This window comes from Taeniopygia guttata, chromosome 1, assembly GCF_048771995.1.
Source record: "Taeniopygia guttata chromosome 1, bTaeGut7.mat, whole genome shotgun sequence".
NCBI lineage: Eukaryota > Metazoa > Chordata > Aves > Passeriformes > Estrildidae > Taeniopygia > Taeniopygia guttata.
The window spans coordinates 86,662,414-86,679,717 of NC_133024.1; the positions used below are offsets into that span (position 1 = coordinate 86,662,414).

At 36.6% G+C, this 17,304-nt stretch overlaps 1 protein-coding gene across 4 annotated transcripts in view; it reads left to right on the top strand.

The window, feature by feature from the left end:
• TMEM182 (transmembrane protein 182) overlaps positions 1–17,304 on the top strand; it is a 30,948-nt gene that overhangs the window by 12,535 nt on the left and 1,109 nt on the right. For all 4 annotated transcript variants that reach the window (XM_072932899.1, XM_072932886.1, XM_030278907.4 and 1 more), the window contains 2 exons: positions 701–799; positions 9,272–9,409. In XM_072932899.1, coding sequence (XP_072789000.1) covers positions 701–799; positions 9,272–9,409 — 237 coding nt within the window. The remainder of the gene's footprint in view (positions 1–700; positions 800–9,271; positions 9,410–17,304) is intronic.

Sequence of the window (17,304 nt, forward strand, 5' to 3'; positions counted from 1 at the left end):
CAGGTGCCATCATACAAGTTTGACATCAATAGCCCACGTTTTGCTAAATATATTGCTTTGTCTTGGGTGGAAAATGTAATATCCACTGTAGTTGTTATTAATCTGGAAAATTATGTGGTCAGGAATCTGAAACTTAGATGGGGTTTAAGTTATAGTCAACTTTTGTCTTTTGCAAGGAAGAAGTTGATATTTTTAGAAGTATTTAGTATAAAGGGTGAAATTATCGTTTTCTGGAGGATATTCATTCCATAGACTAGACTCTTATTCGTGGCCATTGTAAACTCTCTGAAGATGTTTGATATTCTCATTGTTCTTTCACAAAAGAAAAAGTAATTGCCTGGATTTTGTTTGTTTTGTTGTTTTTTTCTGCACATGTAATAATGAGAACATAATTAACCTTCAAATGAGAAAGGTACATATGGATACAGAGGCATACATATGCATCACATATAAATTGCAGTGTGCTTTCAGCAGGGCTCGTTTATTGTCCCAGAGTACAAATCTGTATTGCTCCTTAAGGAATATTCTTGTCTGGATAACAAGGCTTGTATCTCTTACCAAACCAAATTCACTGTAAGCTATTGCCTAGGAAAGGACCTGAAATCTTGACCTATGAAGCTCAGTTTGCCCATTTGAAGAACAGACACCCATTATTTTTACGGCAATAAAATATTAATCTTTAGCTTTCTTTCATTTTTAGCCAACCAGTCACCTTCTAAGAATTGTACACATGCTTACCTGTCCCCATTTCCTCTTCTCCGTGATGAACACAACTCCACCTCCTATGACTCTGCAATCAGTAAGTATTGTTTGGTGCAAATGAATACAATGCCCATAGTTTCAAGAAAACAATTTGTATGCTTCAAAATAAAACAGCCTTATCATTCCACACAGTTTAATTAACAGAATTTTGGTATTTCATATTTCTCATAATTTTACAACATGCATATTTAAGCTACTGTTTAACAAAACACATAAATAATTGTTAGCTTTAGGGATGATGGCAGAATAGAGGTAATTTCTGGGGAAAAAAAAGACATTTCCTTTTTAGTGCTTTTTTTTCCTCCAACATAGTAATTATCTTCCTTGGGCTGCATGCATTAAACAAGTACTTCTTGTAATATATTTCAATAAAACTGGGATTGGTTGGATTTTTTTGTTTTGTTTTGGTATTTTTGTTTTTGTTAAATAAATAAACATATTTGGAAGTCTACAGCATTTTTACTTTATGAGGAAGGAGGAGCAGATCCTTGATACTGAGTTTATTTAACTGACTCAGATATACTTCACTGAGAAACACTTGTACTGTAACAGAGATACATGTAAGTATCATATACTTGTGAAAGATAAACATTAATAGAAAACTTTATGTTTGAATAGTGTCTAGAAAGCTCTGTCTTTACAACACTGAGAAATGACTTAAAAATATCAGGAACATTCAATCATATTAAGAGCTTTAAGCAAACATATTTGAAGTAAATAACTTCTGATACCTATTTCTCATGACTTTTTAAACAACCTCTGATGTGTGCGTGTTACATGTCTCTGAGCTTGCTGACTAAGGGACTTAAATGATCCCTTCCTGTGCTGAAGCTGTAATTATGCTTTTGCTAACCTTGAAGTGTCTTTAGAATCCAATTTTTATGCTGCAGACATGAAAAATAATAAACTAGAATTATAATTGTTCTGTTAATCTTTAGAAATTATGAACTGTTTGTCCAGGAAGAATTCAGACCTCACCATTCAGAGATCTAATCTGTAACTTCACAGCACATCTAGAACAGTTTATCTTTCCATTTGAAAGTGACAGAGTCATCAGCTCCTAATAGCCTAGACAGAGTTTGTATTCCACTGTTCACTCATACATTCACAAAGGTTCCTCAAATTATATTGCATGATTACATAGAAGTGGACAAACAAAGAAAAAGAAAAGGAGAAGGAATATCATCAAAAATTTAATTAATTTTAGTTAATGTTTGCCAAAAGGACCACTGCTCAAATATCATTTTTCTATCTATATTTCATATTAGGAGATTAAAAGTAGGCAGAACTGTACTACAGATGCTGGCCCAGGCAGAGTATATTCAGAGCCATTCCTGCTATATAAATAGATACAGTTGGATTGCTTTTGAGCTCATTAAAACTCAAGATGGTTTGGGGTTTTTTATGCATTTCATTTTCAGCATCCAAGCTGAGTTATTTATTAGAACAGTTATGATTGTTCAAGAGTCTTTCACAACTTTTTATGAAGAAAGTTATGTCATCATCTCTTCTGTTAATTCAAAACTTGTTTCTCCTTTAGTCTAATTTGAGAATCCTGCCCATGATATCTGGCAAACAGGTTTTAAAAACCTTGCTTCAACTGCAGCTGCTAAATTAAGAAATACTAGAAGCTTATCCTCTTCTTCTTGACTCCCAGCACGGGAAGTGGTTCACTATAAAGCCAGTGCCAAAAGGCTCCAGTTTGTTTTCATGAAGAACAAGATTTAATTTAGGATTTGTATATCTAGTTGTCTGCATCTAATACTTTGCAGCAGCAAAGCATAGAATAAAAGGACACTACCAAAAATTTGAGGTTATTGTCACCTTTTTTGGTTCTGCTATTGTTTCTTACCATTTTTGTGGCACAGAGCTTTCTTGACATATTCTCCTTTGGGGATGATAAAAAGCCCAAATCTCTTCCCCAGGTTTATAATTGTATTTTTAGTGAGTCAATCAAGTTCTATTTTAAGAAAATATAACAAGATAACAAGAATTTTTCTGTCATGTTCATTTGCTCTTTCATAGACAAAGAAACAACTGAATAAAGAGCTTTAAACTTCCTTAGAAAAATCAAACATGTATACAACACATTTTCTAAAAATCTCTTTCCGTTCAGAGCACTATTAGTTGCTGAACAAGTAAAGGCATGTGACTTTTTTACATACTATTTGGCTTAAGAGACATTTGGATCTTAGCAGAGAAATTTGAATTTAATTTTAGCCCCTTGTGCAGTCACTTGTGTGAAGACACAGGTGTGGTTTGTTGGAGTGCCGTGTCACCATCCAGCTAGAAGAGCTCAGACAAAGAGAAGTTGCTGGAGGAACATGAAACCTCTGATGCTTTTTGAGTGCAGTGTCTGGACCAAGTTCTCTGTTGATATAACTCCTTTGGTTTTAGTAGGAATTTGGCTCAGAGCTTTTCTGGGCCAGAATTCAAAACAGGTTCACCTATGCTCTCTTAGTTTATTTACATCTCTTTGTATGTTGGGTTTGCGTTTGTGTTATAGTTCCCAAAAGTCTTAAAGCACTGAGATGGGGAGCTCTAGTGTTTCAGTCTGCCTTGCAAAACTTTAGACCAAAGGCTGGGTCCATTCTGATGTACAAATCTAGACTATAAGCTCTTGGTGTCAAGGACTACAGCCTTAGATGGAAATGTAAAAACAGAAAAACTTATGGGATGCTTATATTGGGGGTTTGAATGCGTGCTTTAATGTATCAGATATCTTTTAAGCATTACTAGATGCATGAGCAGCTTCACAGAGTTAGATAGCACTGCTTTGAAATTGCAGTTTGCTATATCTTTTAATCATGGTTATAACGTTTCTGTGCATTCATTGGTTTTGTTAAATAATCTTAACAGAGTGGGGAGGACTTCCTGTAGCTGTAGTGTAAGGTATCATCAAAAGCTGTGTGATCCATCATTTATGGTTAATGTACTTTAAGAAATTCATAGGCCATATAATTTATCTTAACCTGAAACAGGTTCTAAGTGACCTCAGAGGAAGCCTGACTCTAGTGACTTTCTGTGATGGTACAGAGGTTTAGAGTGACGACTTTTATAGTGTGCAGCTCTTAAGTTGACTTAGCACCTCCTTGTGCTGCTAGCAGATTCATTTTTATGATGATTCCCATATATAAGTGCCATAAACTACAACCTAGGAATAAAAAAAAAATAAATTAGACAATGCAATAGAAATACTAGAGCAGCAACTTATATGTTTTAAAATAGACATATTATTGCATAATCATAAACAGATTAGGTACCCCATCAGGCTATTCAGAAAGCATAGTACTATAGTATTTTTTAATATTAATTCACTGCTAGCTATATTCATGCATTCATTGAGTTACTTAACACGGATGTTCAAAGGGCTATCACCCTTTCCTAAAGTTCTTTTACTATAGGATAATACTAATCCTGTTTTTGAAAAATGTGCAAAGTTCTTACTCATGGAAATAGTCCCATTGGCTATAGTGAGATTTTTTCTAAGAAGAAGTGAAAAGTATAACACTTAGTCACTAATTCATTATTTTTATTTTTGAGGGGATTTTTTCAACTTAATTTGGAAACAACAATAGTGCCCTAACTGATGTAAATCACCCCAACACATTTTGAAGCTGTAGTGGAAGTATTTTAATGGGGCAGCACTGACACATTAGTTTAATACTCTGATTTGTAGCTGCCAGTATTTTTTCTCTGACTATTAGTTCTTATTTTGTCCAGTATTTCTATTGCATAGGCACATTGCCAGGATTTGAAGTAATGCCTAATGGATAATACGCAATGTTTATAGAACTGAAGCAAAAATCTGATTCAGCAACTGTTAAATCTAAAATGCTGAGATCAAATTTATTGGCAGGTTTGTTAATGGGTTGAAATTAACCTAAAGTAATCTGGAAAATATCAGCCATGAAATCTGAAAATAGAAGTTGTACAAGTGAAATGTTAGCAGTAGTCTATTTCTAGGGGAGAAAAATGCTCATATGTAGTAGTCATATAATTGCCCATGAGAGATTGTAATACAGTACATTTATAAGTGTGATCTCTGTAGTCCCCCAAGCAGGTATAAAGTAAGAAGCATTTTAAAAAGAAAGGTATCCATCTTGTGAATATTGTATTTGTTTTACTGGTAAAATTATTTTGAAAAAAAATATTACTAAGGGATAGTAAAGGATGCTAAATGAAGCTGAGAAAAATCTTGCAAGGTTTACTGTGTTGCCAGATGTGTCTCCTGTGCTGCTGCTGAGATAGTGATTTCATTTATACTTGTTTATCTGCAGAGAAGAGGCTCCTGGTTGAGAGCAGTTCAGGCACTTTGCCATTCACTGTATTGGCACTGTGTGTAGCAAAGCTCTTGTTAAAATCATTTCAATATCTCTTACATTAAATAGGGAGGTGAAAACCTTGCACATTCTAAAATACAATCCACTGTCAGATCACAGGAAATGTTCCCTTTTGGTTGTGAGCTTGTCCATGATAGTTCAAGGAAACTTTTCCAAGTCATTTTGCCTACCCCTTGAAATTTTTATGTGGGATTGTACTAACACGTTTCAAAAGGATTTTCATCCTTATAGTGCTTAATAATTAATATTGATATTAAATTTAAGATTAAGTAGCTGGGGTTTTTATGGTAGACCACAGTACTTGTATGGACTGATGGCTGGGTTTTAAAAACACTTTGAGTCATCAAGGGCAGTGAAATACTTGGAATGCTTGCATGGTGCTGATGTTACCATCTCTAATAGTAGAAGGGTGTTGCTTTGTGACATTAGCTAGGCTGTTCCTGACTAACTGTTATGGAGCTCCAGGTGTGTCCATGACTGCTACACAAGTGTGTGTTGTAGATGACACAGCTCGGAAACTTTTAAAATTTATTATTGTTTCTCTTTCATTTCATGTATCAGTAACATCTTAAAATATGAATCTGTAACTTCAGTTTGTAATCAATGCTGAGATCCACTATACTAGAAAAGAAGGCTTTTGGTAATTTTCACCCATTTCTCCGAAATTTGGGACCTTGCACAGACCCAGATACTATAGTTTTCAAATAATGTAAAAGTCTCTGGAAGGACCTAAATTAGGATCTTTAGAAGAAAAACAAGTAGCAAGGGAAAAATACGGGTTGCAATTTTGGAGGAATATAATGTTCTTGTATAGGCCCGATGGTGCAGTTGTGTGTACTCCTATTTTCCACTAAGTCTTTTTTATTTTTAGGCCTGCCTGTCATTTCCTAGGCAAATTATATATTCAACAAAGAGGTGGCTTACCAAGATGAGTTACAAAACCTCCTGTTTAGCACCCTTGCACCATAGAGCAATGGTATCTAAGATTTTAAACACTGCAGATATGTTTACTTTGCACTCTACAATAGTGCTTGTACTTTATTTCCTCTGTTGTAGGAAAAAACTTGGACTAATGCACGTATTTTAGGGGGATAACTCTAACATATCTGTGAAGTATCTGGAAGAGACAAGGGTACTCCTTTTCATCTGGACCAGAACATGGGCTATCCTTTGAAATACCTCAGAGAGACTTGAAATTGTGCAAACTTCTGTGAACACTTTGTATAGATACACTTTGTATGGGTTCACTCAACCATTATTTCTTGAAACAGACTGTTTGGATCACAGTTTTCATGGGATGTAAAGAAGAGTATTGTCTTTAAAGCTGCCTCTTCTGTTGCATTTTATCTATCATTGTATGTCTCAACCTCAGAGCAGAAAAGTCTTTGACTTGAAAAGTAATTTCATTCTTAGGAAGATTTAATTTTAGCCAGCTCTTTTGTGTTCATCTGTAGATGACAGCTAAGCTAAATGACAGCTGAGCTGTAATTTTGAATGACTAGCCTGTAGAAATTGATCTTGCCCATCTAGACAGAGATGATGGGAAATGTGATCTAAACAAAAATGATCAGATTATAAAGTAAGTGAAGCCATCTTTGCAGGAAAATTATGGCTTTTTAATTCCCTTACAAAAGTAAAAGTCTAAGTGCTCATAGGGTGTTTCCTCAGACCTGTACCACAAATGAACCAAATTACTTTGAACCAAATTAGTGTTCACTAGGTTGTAGTATTTTGCTTGAAAAGTCACAGATTTGTGAGCAGACTTTGTACCTATCAACTACAATCTATTTTTTAATTGATGTTTAATGACTGAATTAGCTTAATAAACAAGCATTAGGATAATCAGACTTATCTGTGATTCTTTAGAGTAAATAACTGTTTTGGAGAAATAGAATGGAAGCTTTTGTCAGGGGATAGCTAGGTGAAATCAGTATTTCCCACATAGTGCATAAAATAGTTACAGTGTTGGAGCAGAGAAACAGCTTTTCTTTTCTATAGTTACGGAGAGGTTGAAACAAATTTCCATCAGTTACATTTGTACTTTTTTTGTGCTCTATTTCTAAGAATATTTGTGCATCAAATCAAGCTTTTCTCATGAAATCTCATGAAAAATGGACTTTAAAGCTTGCTGTATGAAGAGTAGATAATGTAAATGGATGTTGGTTTTGTAATGCTGGAGAATCTCGTGTCCTCCTCCATTCAGAAAATAGAAATATTGCTCCATGACGTAGGTGACTGACCATAATAATATACAAGAAAGCTTTTTCAAGGTTCATTTTGGCCAATGTGTCCTATTATGTAGTATGACTTTGAAGTACCTTGGGCTACCCATGTAAAAGAGTTGGGTGGTTATAGATTGATTTAGTGGTATTAGGCTTTAAATGAGGAAGTAATGTCCCATGGACTTGGAGATTGCAATGAAGCTTATCAAAGTAGCCCCTTGAGTAAAATAATACGAAATTGCTTCAGAAACTCAAGACTGAAGGACTTGAGAGATTTACCTTTCTAGGTCTCCATTCATTGTCCATTTGCATTAAGTGAATAATTTGACTATGTGTTTAACTTTAAACAGGTGCCTAAATCCCATAAGAGGTATAGTACTTAAAGCAAAACACACATTAACTGCTTTGCTGAGCCATAGCCTTATTTCTTACCTACTATTCCAATAATTTTTTGTTTATGTGAAGTGAAGACTTGGATATGAACCAAACCACAGTTTTAACCCTTCTGCCAGGTACTTTCAGACACATTCATCCTTTTTATGCCCAAATCTGCTGATCAGTGTGGTGGAAAATTATGTCTCTGAATGTTTGCCTGGATTAAAAAGGGTGTTATTTAAAAAGTGTGGCTAATGTAATGTGGTGAGTGTGATATAGCTAATACATTTACAAGGCTGATGATGTATACTTTAACCTGTGTTAGCTGGTCAAGTTAAAAACCGTAGACTTTTGTAATAAATTAGTGGGAAACATGAGCTACTAATGCCTAGTGTGCCTTCAGATTTCAGATGAGAGTAAACCTGAATTATTACTGAATAGCTGTCTCTAACAAGCTGTATGAATTGGAATCTTTCAGGATATGAACCAGTATAATGGTTGCTTGGTTGTGTTTTTCCATAACAGTAAGTAGGTGCTGTCAGATGATAAGTGGCAGTTTCTTTTGTGGTACACTTTTCCTGACTTGCCAGCTGGCTTATATGCTTTCCCTCAGTTGGGTGGAAATGTTTTTCACTGACTGAATTGTCAGTGCTTCAAGATTTTCAGATCTGGCGATGGAGATCTTTACAACTCATAATTTTACTAATGGGTTGTGTTAATGTACCAATTTTTAAATTCATGGGAGAAATTTATGTCACTCTTGTAGCATTTGTAAAATGATGACTTTGTTAAATGGATGTGCAATTAACCAGCTAAAAACTAATTGTTAGAAAGACTCTTTTGGCCAGAGTATGTCACAAAACTCTCAGCTCATTTATCACCAGCTGCATCCATTAATTCAACACTGCTTGGCACTGCCTAACAGGCTTCTGAAACATCACATTTTAAATTTAATAAAATACAAAGAGCTCTAGAGCAGAAATAGGCTGGTTTAAGACACTGCTGTTTTTCATAAATACAGTTTACATTTTCTTAGTTTCTCCCTTTTCCTAGCTTAAGTTTCTTTCTGCTGAATATGGCTATATATAAGGAGCATTATCCAGCCATAAATTGTAAGGAACTTACAGATTGTTATTGGTGATATAGTCTGGACACTAATATGTTGCAGCTCTCTGCTTCTTCCACACAATTTTGGTAAAATAATTGTATCCTATCAGTCCAGTCATTTATCCCAAGGAATCACTGCTATAGCTTTGCTGTACCATTTTCTAAAGAGTGTCAGTTTGGTCAGGTTTCTATCTTACAAGGTATTGCTAAATATTCAGCAGATGGATTTCATTCACAATAACTTGCATGCTATTTTCCATGATCATCAGGTAAGGACTGATAATCAGACCTATTTTGATTCACATAATATATAATGTATATGCAAAATAGAATTAATGCTACATTTGTTATTAAGGCAAGTGATAAAAGAAGGGGAAAGGAAAATCTTTGTTAGCCAACTTGGATAAGTTCTAAAAAGCATTGTATTCTTATTTTTTTCTTCTTCTTCTTCCTTTTCTCTAGTTTATCGAGGTTTCTGGACAGTTCTTATGCTCCTGGGAGTGCTCACCATTGTGGCAGCTAGTTTCCTCATCATCTGTGCAGCTCCTTTTGCCAGTCACATTCTATACAAAGCAGGAGGAGGCTTTTTCATCATTGCTGGTGGGTATACTGTTTGCTCAGTCAATTATAGAGTAGAAAAGATGAGTTATTTCTTCATTTTCCTTAACCAAAAATTATATCAATCATGGTTAAAAGAAAGAGAAAGCATATGCTTCTACCCTTGTCTTGTAGAGTGCCTGTCTTGGACACAGGTTCTTTGCGCAGTTATTTAGTCAGGAAGCTATTATAAAAGCTATTTTTGGGTTAAGGTTAAAAAAAACCCTGCATCCAGGACAAATAATGGAATTACACTGCAATTTCAAGCTACTTTTTTTAACAGAAAAAGAATGCATATGTTGGCTTGTAGGATTCTCAAGGGCTTTAGCTAAGAAGAGGGTTTTGTCCTTTATCAGTGATGCAAAAGCTAATTACAGTAGACTCTGAAGAAGTTGGAAGACAGAACACATATACATGACCGATACAGAAAAATGCTTTGGATGTGATAGGACTAAACAAAATACTTGTCATGTATGAGTAAGTAGAAATGAAAGATAACAAATAACTGAATTCCCTCCTTCCTCATAAGCCACACATATTGTGGAGGATGCACCTTCCCAGGATTCAGCTGATATGGACAGCTCACTGGCACGCTGTTTGCTTAACCTTGAAAAGTCTGTGAAGATGTCACACTGGTGTGTAAGATATATAGGATGTAAATGATAGTATGTGCTCCATCTCTGTTCTCCTTGGTTTAAAGCCTGGTGAGAGGCAGCCCTGTGAGAACATATTGTGTTACAGGGCAGAGTCACCTGTGTCAGGACCACAAGGCCTGGGCTCTCTTTTTGCTTCTCATACTGACCCCCTGACCTTGCTTACCCGCAGCACCTCTAAGCTCTTCATATGCAGCTAGTGATCATTATTCCCTTCCAAAGGACTCTCAGTGAAGTGTGGGAAGTATTTTATAATATTTCAGTTGAAGAAAATCCTGCATACTTACATTTTATCTCTTGAGAATTACTCCTCTACACTTTTAAAAGACACAAAAATATTCATAGACTGATGGAGATTCTAAGATATGTCAATACTTTTTGTCACTAATTTGCAGGGCAAGAGCCCATGTGAGTCTTGCTCTTTTTCTGCATTTGTAATGCATGAAAAACCTCAGCTGTCACTAGAAAGTAGCAGAAGCTGTTTGAGAGGGAAAGGGCACTTGAAAGATGTGGAACTGACTGGCAGAGGTGCAAAGCAATGCTTGTGTTCTCCACTCTGGGTCAGTTCATCTGCCCTCATTTAGGTAGGGGAAAGTTAGATCCCCAAGCCTGTGCTAGCCTCCTTTGGTTTCCCTAGGAGGCCTGCAAGAGGCAATAACATTCATTGGCAGTAAAAACAGTAGGTATGTAAGAAGTTCCCCCAGCTGGGGATTCATTTCATACTGAAAGAGGGGCCTAATTGGATCAGATAGATGTGTTATAGAGGAACCCTACACCTCTCTTTCCTTTACTAAGAGAATCTAGAGAGACTATTTCTTTAGGTATGTGAAGTTAAGTGAGCTTTATTATCCCAGTGTGTGACCTTGGGTTTGTGTCTTTGCCCCTTTCACCCTTTGTGCCTATAGAGCAAATGTTTTTCAAGGGAAATCCTGATTTTTTTTTACTCTCTCTGGATGTAGCATGTTTCAACTTCAGGACTGTTCTCACTCAGGGCTTTAGAAAAAAGCTATTACTATTTCTGTTGTTGAAAAGCAAGGATCTTTAGTGAAATCCTGCTATAATTTGTCAAAAAAGTGGTGGTGGCAGGAGAAAATAGGACCCATTCAAGTTGCTCAAGAAGAGCAAGATAAGACAGCATCTGATGCAGAAGAGGGTCTGCTGTATCCCTGCTGCCCTGATCCCTTTCTATGCCTATCTCCTTCAGGATTAGAGAGCCTGTTCATTTAACTGCCAGCTAAATCAAAGCGGGGCATGGAAGGGGAGAGTGATGAGAAGTGGTGCATATTTATCACCTCTCAAACATGTGATCAGGATGCAGCCATGGTGTGCATCAATTAAACACAGACCTAATGGGAAAATGAAAAGGTGTCATGTGACTTAGATAAATGTGACTTAGATCTGATGAAGTTAGAGTTCTTCTAAGACAGAAACAAGCAGGTCGTTTTGAAGAAAGAATAAAGGAATTACACACATTGTTTTGAAAGGGCCTGTATGCTGTCTTACCACAAAATTCAAGTATGTGATATACTGTAGAGAAAAGTGTTCTGAAAAGGAAGTTAGACAAGATGACTGCTCTTTGGAAGTTAATTAGATCTTCTTAGGAAGGAGAAAAAGTCATTTTCCTACTGACATGTCTTAAAAATAAGTTAGATGAAATAATTTTAATACCCCATTATTGGATGTATCTTTATCCTTCCACAACCTTAACTTACAAATTAGCAGCAGATAAAAGCTCTCAACCGAAGAGTGCAGCTTGTGGCATGATCTGCTGTGATGTCTTAGGGTTCAGGAAGTAGCTGAAGGTATTAGGAATGAGATTCTTGCCAACTGTTCAGCCCTCTGAAAGCTGTTGTGTATGAGCCAACTTCATAAATTTCTATTGTCAACAGTAAGAAACACTCAGATGGACACCTCACTTTCTCTCTGATAAGGCAGATAGACTTGCCTTTTGGAGGGATCCATTCAAGAAGTCTAAACAGAGATCCCGAGTGATACAAATAAATTTACATTGAAAAGGACCTCTTGTGGCAATCAAGTCTGACATCCCATTTAGAGCAGGTTTGTCTTCCAAGTTAGATCAGGCAGCTCACAGCCTTATCCAATCAAGTTTTTAAAATATTTAAAAACTGATGTTCCACAGCATCTTTGGGTGCTTGTTCCAGTTTGACCAACTTAATTGTGAGAAATGTCTTCTTTTTTACTTGTTTTCACCTGATATTGCCCTTGATGCAGTTTGTGACTATTTCATCTCATCCTGTCAAGTCTGTAGGTCTCTGAAAATCTGTCCCCATCTTTTCTATAATTCCATTTAGAAAAATGGAGACTGGATTCTTCTCTAGACAAAAATTCCACATCTCAGACTACACTTGTTCTGCATTGTCCTAACTGTTTTGGTGGTCACCTACGTTTATCAGTATCTGTTTCACATGGGGACCCCAAACTGGACATAGCTTACCACATATGATATCACAAGTGTTGAATAAAGGGTGATAATAGTATTTTTCAAATCTAATTATGGTGTTCTTGCTAATGCAGCTCTGTATGAGGTTAATTTTCATTTTTGCCAGACTTGCTTGAATTCTTGTATATATAAAGGGACCATTCTTTTACTTTGAGGAAATTGTCTATGAGCAACATCAGATTCTTCTGGGCCCCTTTACCCTTCAAGGCAGCCTCTCTTGGGATCTTGGCTACCACTTCTCTGCACAGATTGAAGTGTGTTCTCCTAAGTTCTGGGTCTTACTTTCTGTGTTCCTTCTAGGATATTAACCTTAGCCATTCTATGGCCATTATAACTACAATTAACACCACCTATCATTTTCCTGACTCATTTTTCCTTAATTAGGAGTAGAAAAAGTTTGTAACCTTATTAACTACCTGAGGCCACAGGTGAAAGTACACCTGAAATACCTGTGGGGAAAAGTGAGTATCAAATCAATGATACCACAGTCAGTGACTTGAGTCCTGCCTTTGCAGCTTCATCTCCATGTCTGCAACATTAGAGGATGATCCAGAAGCAGCTACGGTACTGAAAACTGTAAGCCTTATAGTTGCTTCAAAGATCATAGGAAAAGAAGGGAAATCTGCCATTAAATGATCTCTTAGAGCAGCCTTCAATGAAGTCCATAATTACCTTGTGCCTCTTTCTCCCTGGTGGTGGTGAAAACTGTCCTCTTGTACTGATGCCACTAAGGAATATACCAGGATGTGCACAGACCATTACAGAATCACACCCTGGTGAAGAAGAAAGATTAGAAGTATGACTGCTGCTTCATGCCAAAAGAGTGAAAAAAGATGGTACTTTAATTTGAGATCCTAGATGAGGTCAAAAATCTGTTTTCAGAGACATGTACCTACTCCCATAACTTTTGCATGGGATCCTCTGCATGTACTTCAGCAGAGAATGCCAACCATTATTTTAAAATAAAGGTCACAAGAGGCTAAGGTAGGTGGTAGAATCTCAAATAAGGACAAGAACAGAAAAATGCATTTAATGAAAAAATACACACACACACAGAGAAGTTTTCCTCAAGTGAGATAAAGAGTTCTAAACTTCCAGGCATAAGTAAAAACCTCACATCATTCTTTCCAGCACCTGTTGTCTTCGTGACTGCATAGTAAAAGATTCATGCCATAAACAGCCATTCACCATTGACAAGTGAAAGGCATTTCTACGTGGGAAGAATCAGTACTAAAGGCCAGCAAACTGCTTCTTGAATTCACAGACATTTCTAAAGGTTCTGTATTCTTTCTCCCCTACAATATGCACAAGTATTTGTTTGAAAGAAATTCAAAAGAATTAATGTGAAAGACAGAAAAGAGTGACCTCAGAGAAGTCCGTGTCTTATCACACTGCACAGAGCTGTGTTTCAAACATTTGTGTTTATAAAAAAAAATGGAAAAAAAAAGAAAGAAAAAAGAGTAGGAGGGAAGTATTTATTTGTCTTAATCTCTCTCAGACATATTTCATGTTCTAGGAATAATTTCCCTCATCATTACTGATTCATGCAACTGCTGTTCTATTTTTTATCCACTAAAAGGCAAAGGCAAAAGGATGCCTGCACTCTATGAAAAAGGTCTAAATGCCAAAAATGTAGAACTATGTCATAGCACACACTGTTCTTAAAAATATTTGCTTCAAGAAATTGTGGATTTTTTTTTTTTCAGTCTCAGTAATTTTGTCTTGGAGCCTGCCTTTGAGAGTTCATGACATTCACAATGGATTGTCAGAGCAAGATTGCAGGAGCAGATTTCTCAAGATAAATATACATTCAGTAAACTGTCTAAGTGCTTAGCTCCCGTGAAGTCATAACTCTGTGAAAATTAGGCAAAAGGAGTGCTAATGAATGAAATACTGATGGTGGCAACAGGACATGGTCAGTTTTTACTTAGCCTGATTCTATTGCTCAGGATATTTATTGAACATGCTAAGTAATATACCTATTAATTAGTCTCCATTAGCAGGTGATGAGAACCCTTAAATACTCCTTTAGTGCCTTAATTAACGAAGAGGATTTACATACTCTTCCTTTCTTTTTCTTCCCTTTTAAGGAAGGACATTTATCTCTGCTTGACATATATTTCTTCTCAAAATTTCCATACCCGACAATTTGCCACTCCCAGGTGTAACAGCTTGCTGTGAAATCACACCCGATGGATGATAGTTTCCCTGAAGCTGTTTTACCACTGGCAGCCCTGGTTTTCTATTTTGCACCTACATGGTGTTGATTCTAGTTTAACCACCTAGGTGTTGCTTCAGGGTGCCTGAAAAGCAAGGGGTGGCCATTTCTAGATTAAAGCACCTTTGATGCAGTTTTGTTTTAGTGACAGATGTTTTTGACTAACTGCTCTACATAACTTTGCTTCTACCTAGCATGCCAGAGGGCTTTCCAGATGTGCAAGGCCTGGTTATACTTACCTGCTGCTATAGTGAGGGAATATGCATCACTACTTTTTGTAATTATTATTGTTTTGGACTGAGTTTTCCCCAATGTAGAGATTAAATAGAGGACTAGTTTGAAAATGCATAGGCACAGCCAGCTGAAGAAGTACATTCCAATGTCCTTGTGCTTTTTGCCATATTATTAATGTATCTTTCCAAATCTTTGTCTATAATCTTTTTGTTCAAATTTTGAAACCTTGGACAAAATCCAGATATCTAATAACTCCATTTATTAATTTGTCCCAGAATTTTTCTACTTTTTAAATCAAAAGTTACTAGCTCTGTTTTGTTCTAATTTTCCTGTGTTGCCCACATTACCTGTTATCATTAGATGTTCTGTTATAGGAATCTTCTGCTCAATTTGAATTATATTTAAAGAGTTTTCAATCTAATTTCTTATTCTTTTTGTCTGGCCCTAAGGCAATCCTTCTCTCTGATTGTTTCAGTGGTTTTATGTTTAATACAAGCACAGTACTATATTCCATCAAAATTGAGTTTTACTTAGGTAAAATACTTTCAAAATTGAATTTATGCCTCTTAGAGTTGAGTGTTGGGTTTTTTCAAACTTTGTTAGGAATTTGAACCTTAGCAAAAAATGTAATCCTGAAAGTATATTTCATAGACATGAAATGTGTCTGCCTCCTTCTTTATTTAGTTTTTCTACTATTATTTCAGCCTCCTAGAAATTGCAGATCCTTTGGGAATGTTTTGATTATACCTCAGCCCTTTTTTTGTTGGCCTTCAAAAGATAATGTTTATAAGGATTGAGCCATGAGGTCTCACCTGTCAGATGTTTAGGATGTATGTAAAGATGTCCTATTTTGCCCAAAAAAGCAGTAGCAGGAAGATCACCAGATCATCAGGTTAAGCTGGTGCATCTAACATGCCTGCATCAAGTGAGTGAGTGAGACAACAGCTGCTCCCTGGTAAATGGGCAGAAAGTGTGGGGAAAGGAGGTTGTGAGGCAGCATCTCAGGTTGGGGATGGGGAAAGGTAGCCATCAAAGGTTACCAGGACATGTGGATATGGAAGTAAATGCCTGGCCATGGGTACTTCCAAAGTGCACTTGTGGGTTTTGCCACAGATATCACATTTGTTCAAGGTTGCATTGCAAGTATTTAGCTGGATGGAGAAGAGACCACAAATACCTTTGGCTTACAACCTGTAACCTCAAGTTTGACAGCGAAGTGTTCACAGGACTGTGCACTGAATTGTGTTTTAATGAGGCACCTAAATATTCTGGGATAAAAATGTGATGAGGTGGTATCACTCAAATATTTGATTGTTGGAATAGCTGGTCCTGCTGCTGTAACTCTGATGTGACAGCTGGAGCTCAGGGAGCAAATGGGTACAGGCTTAAGCATGCAAAAAATTTAGACTCGTGCCCTCAGTCCTCCAGCAAATCTTCTTCTGGAGCATCTGTTCTGCAGGCTTGCATTTCTCAAGTGTCCACATTCCTCTAAAGTGAAATGAAATATTAGGAATGCAACTGATACTTTGGAAAGCACTTCTTGTATCTCCTTCTGGTGTATAGTAACAAGGAGATTATAAAAGTTTGTAAGAACGTGTGCTCCTATTACTATCATGTATAAACAATTCAAAGGCCTTTCAGAGGAGTGGTTGGGAAAAGGCTGTGAATTATGTGGTGGATTAATTTCAGGAAACTGTTGTATCCAATTTGAGGTTATTACTAATATCCCGCTTCATAGTTATTATTTAATTATTGTTGGGTTTTGTTCCTCTACCAAGAGCTTCTTTTCTAAAGGTGGATGATTTTGAATTAAATATATTTGAATTTTCATGCAAAATATTTGAGTAGAATACTCTGAAGTTTTGTGTTCCGAATACAGCCCTTTTCATAAGAATAAACAAGCGATAGCAGAGAGGTGAAGATAATATAAAGATTTCCCATTCCTTTCTATATCTCATCCATAAGACTGATAAATACAATGCAAGAGTTTGGGAAGCAAAAGTACATTTTTTTTCCCAGATTGTCCCAATCCATTCCCCCTCCTTCCCCCACCTTGACCCCTGAATTCAAAACAGTAAATACCGCATGAATTTTGTCATCAAAATGTGCCTGCCAGAACCAGCTATGACCTTTGTCATGGGAGCATGCTGTTCAGTGCAAATCAGGAGCAAGATGGAGGTAGTGCTAGTTAGAGGAAGCCAAAGGCAAAAATTATCCAGTGGTGGCTGACTGTGCCATGCAGACAGGACCTCAAGCATTGATGGATATTTAGGTAATACAGTAAACACACCCATCATCTGTCTTACACCCTATTGTTAAAACCTGGTGTTTC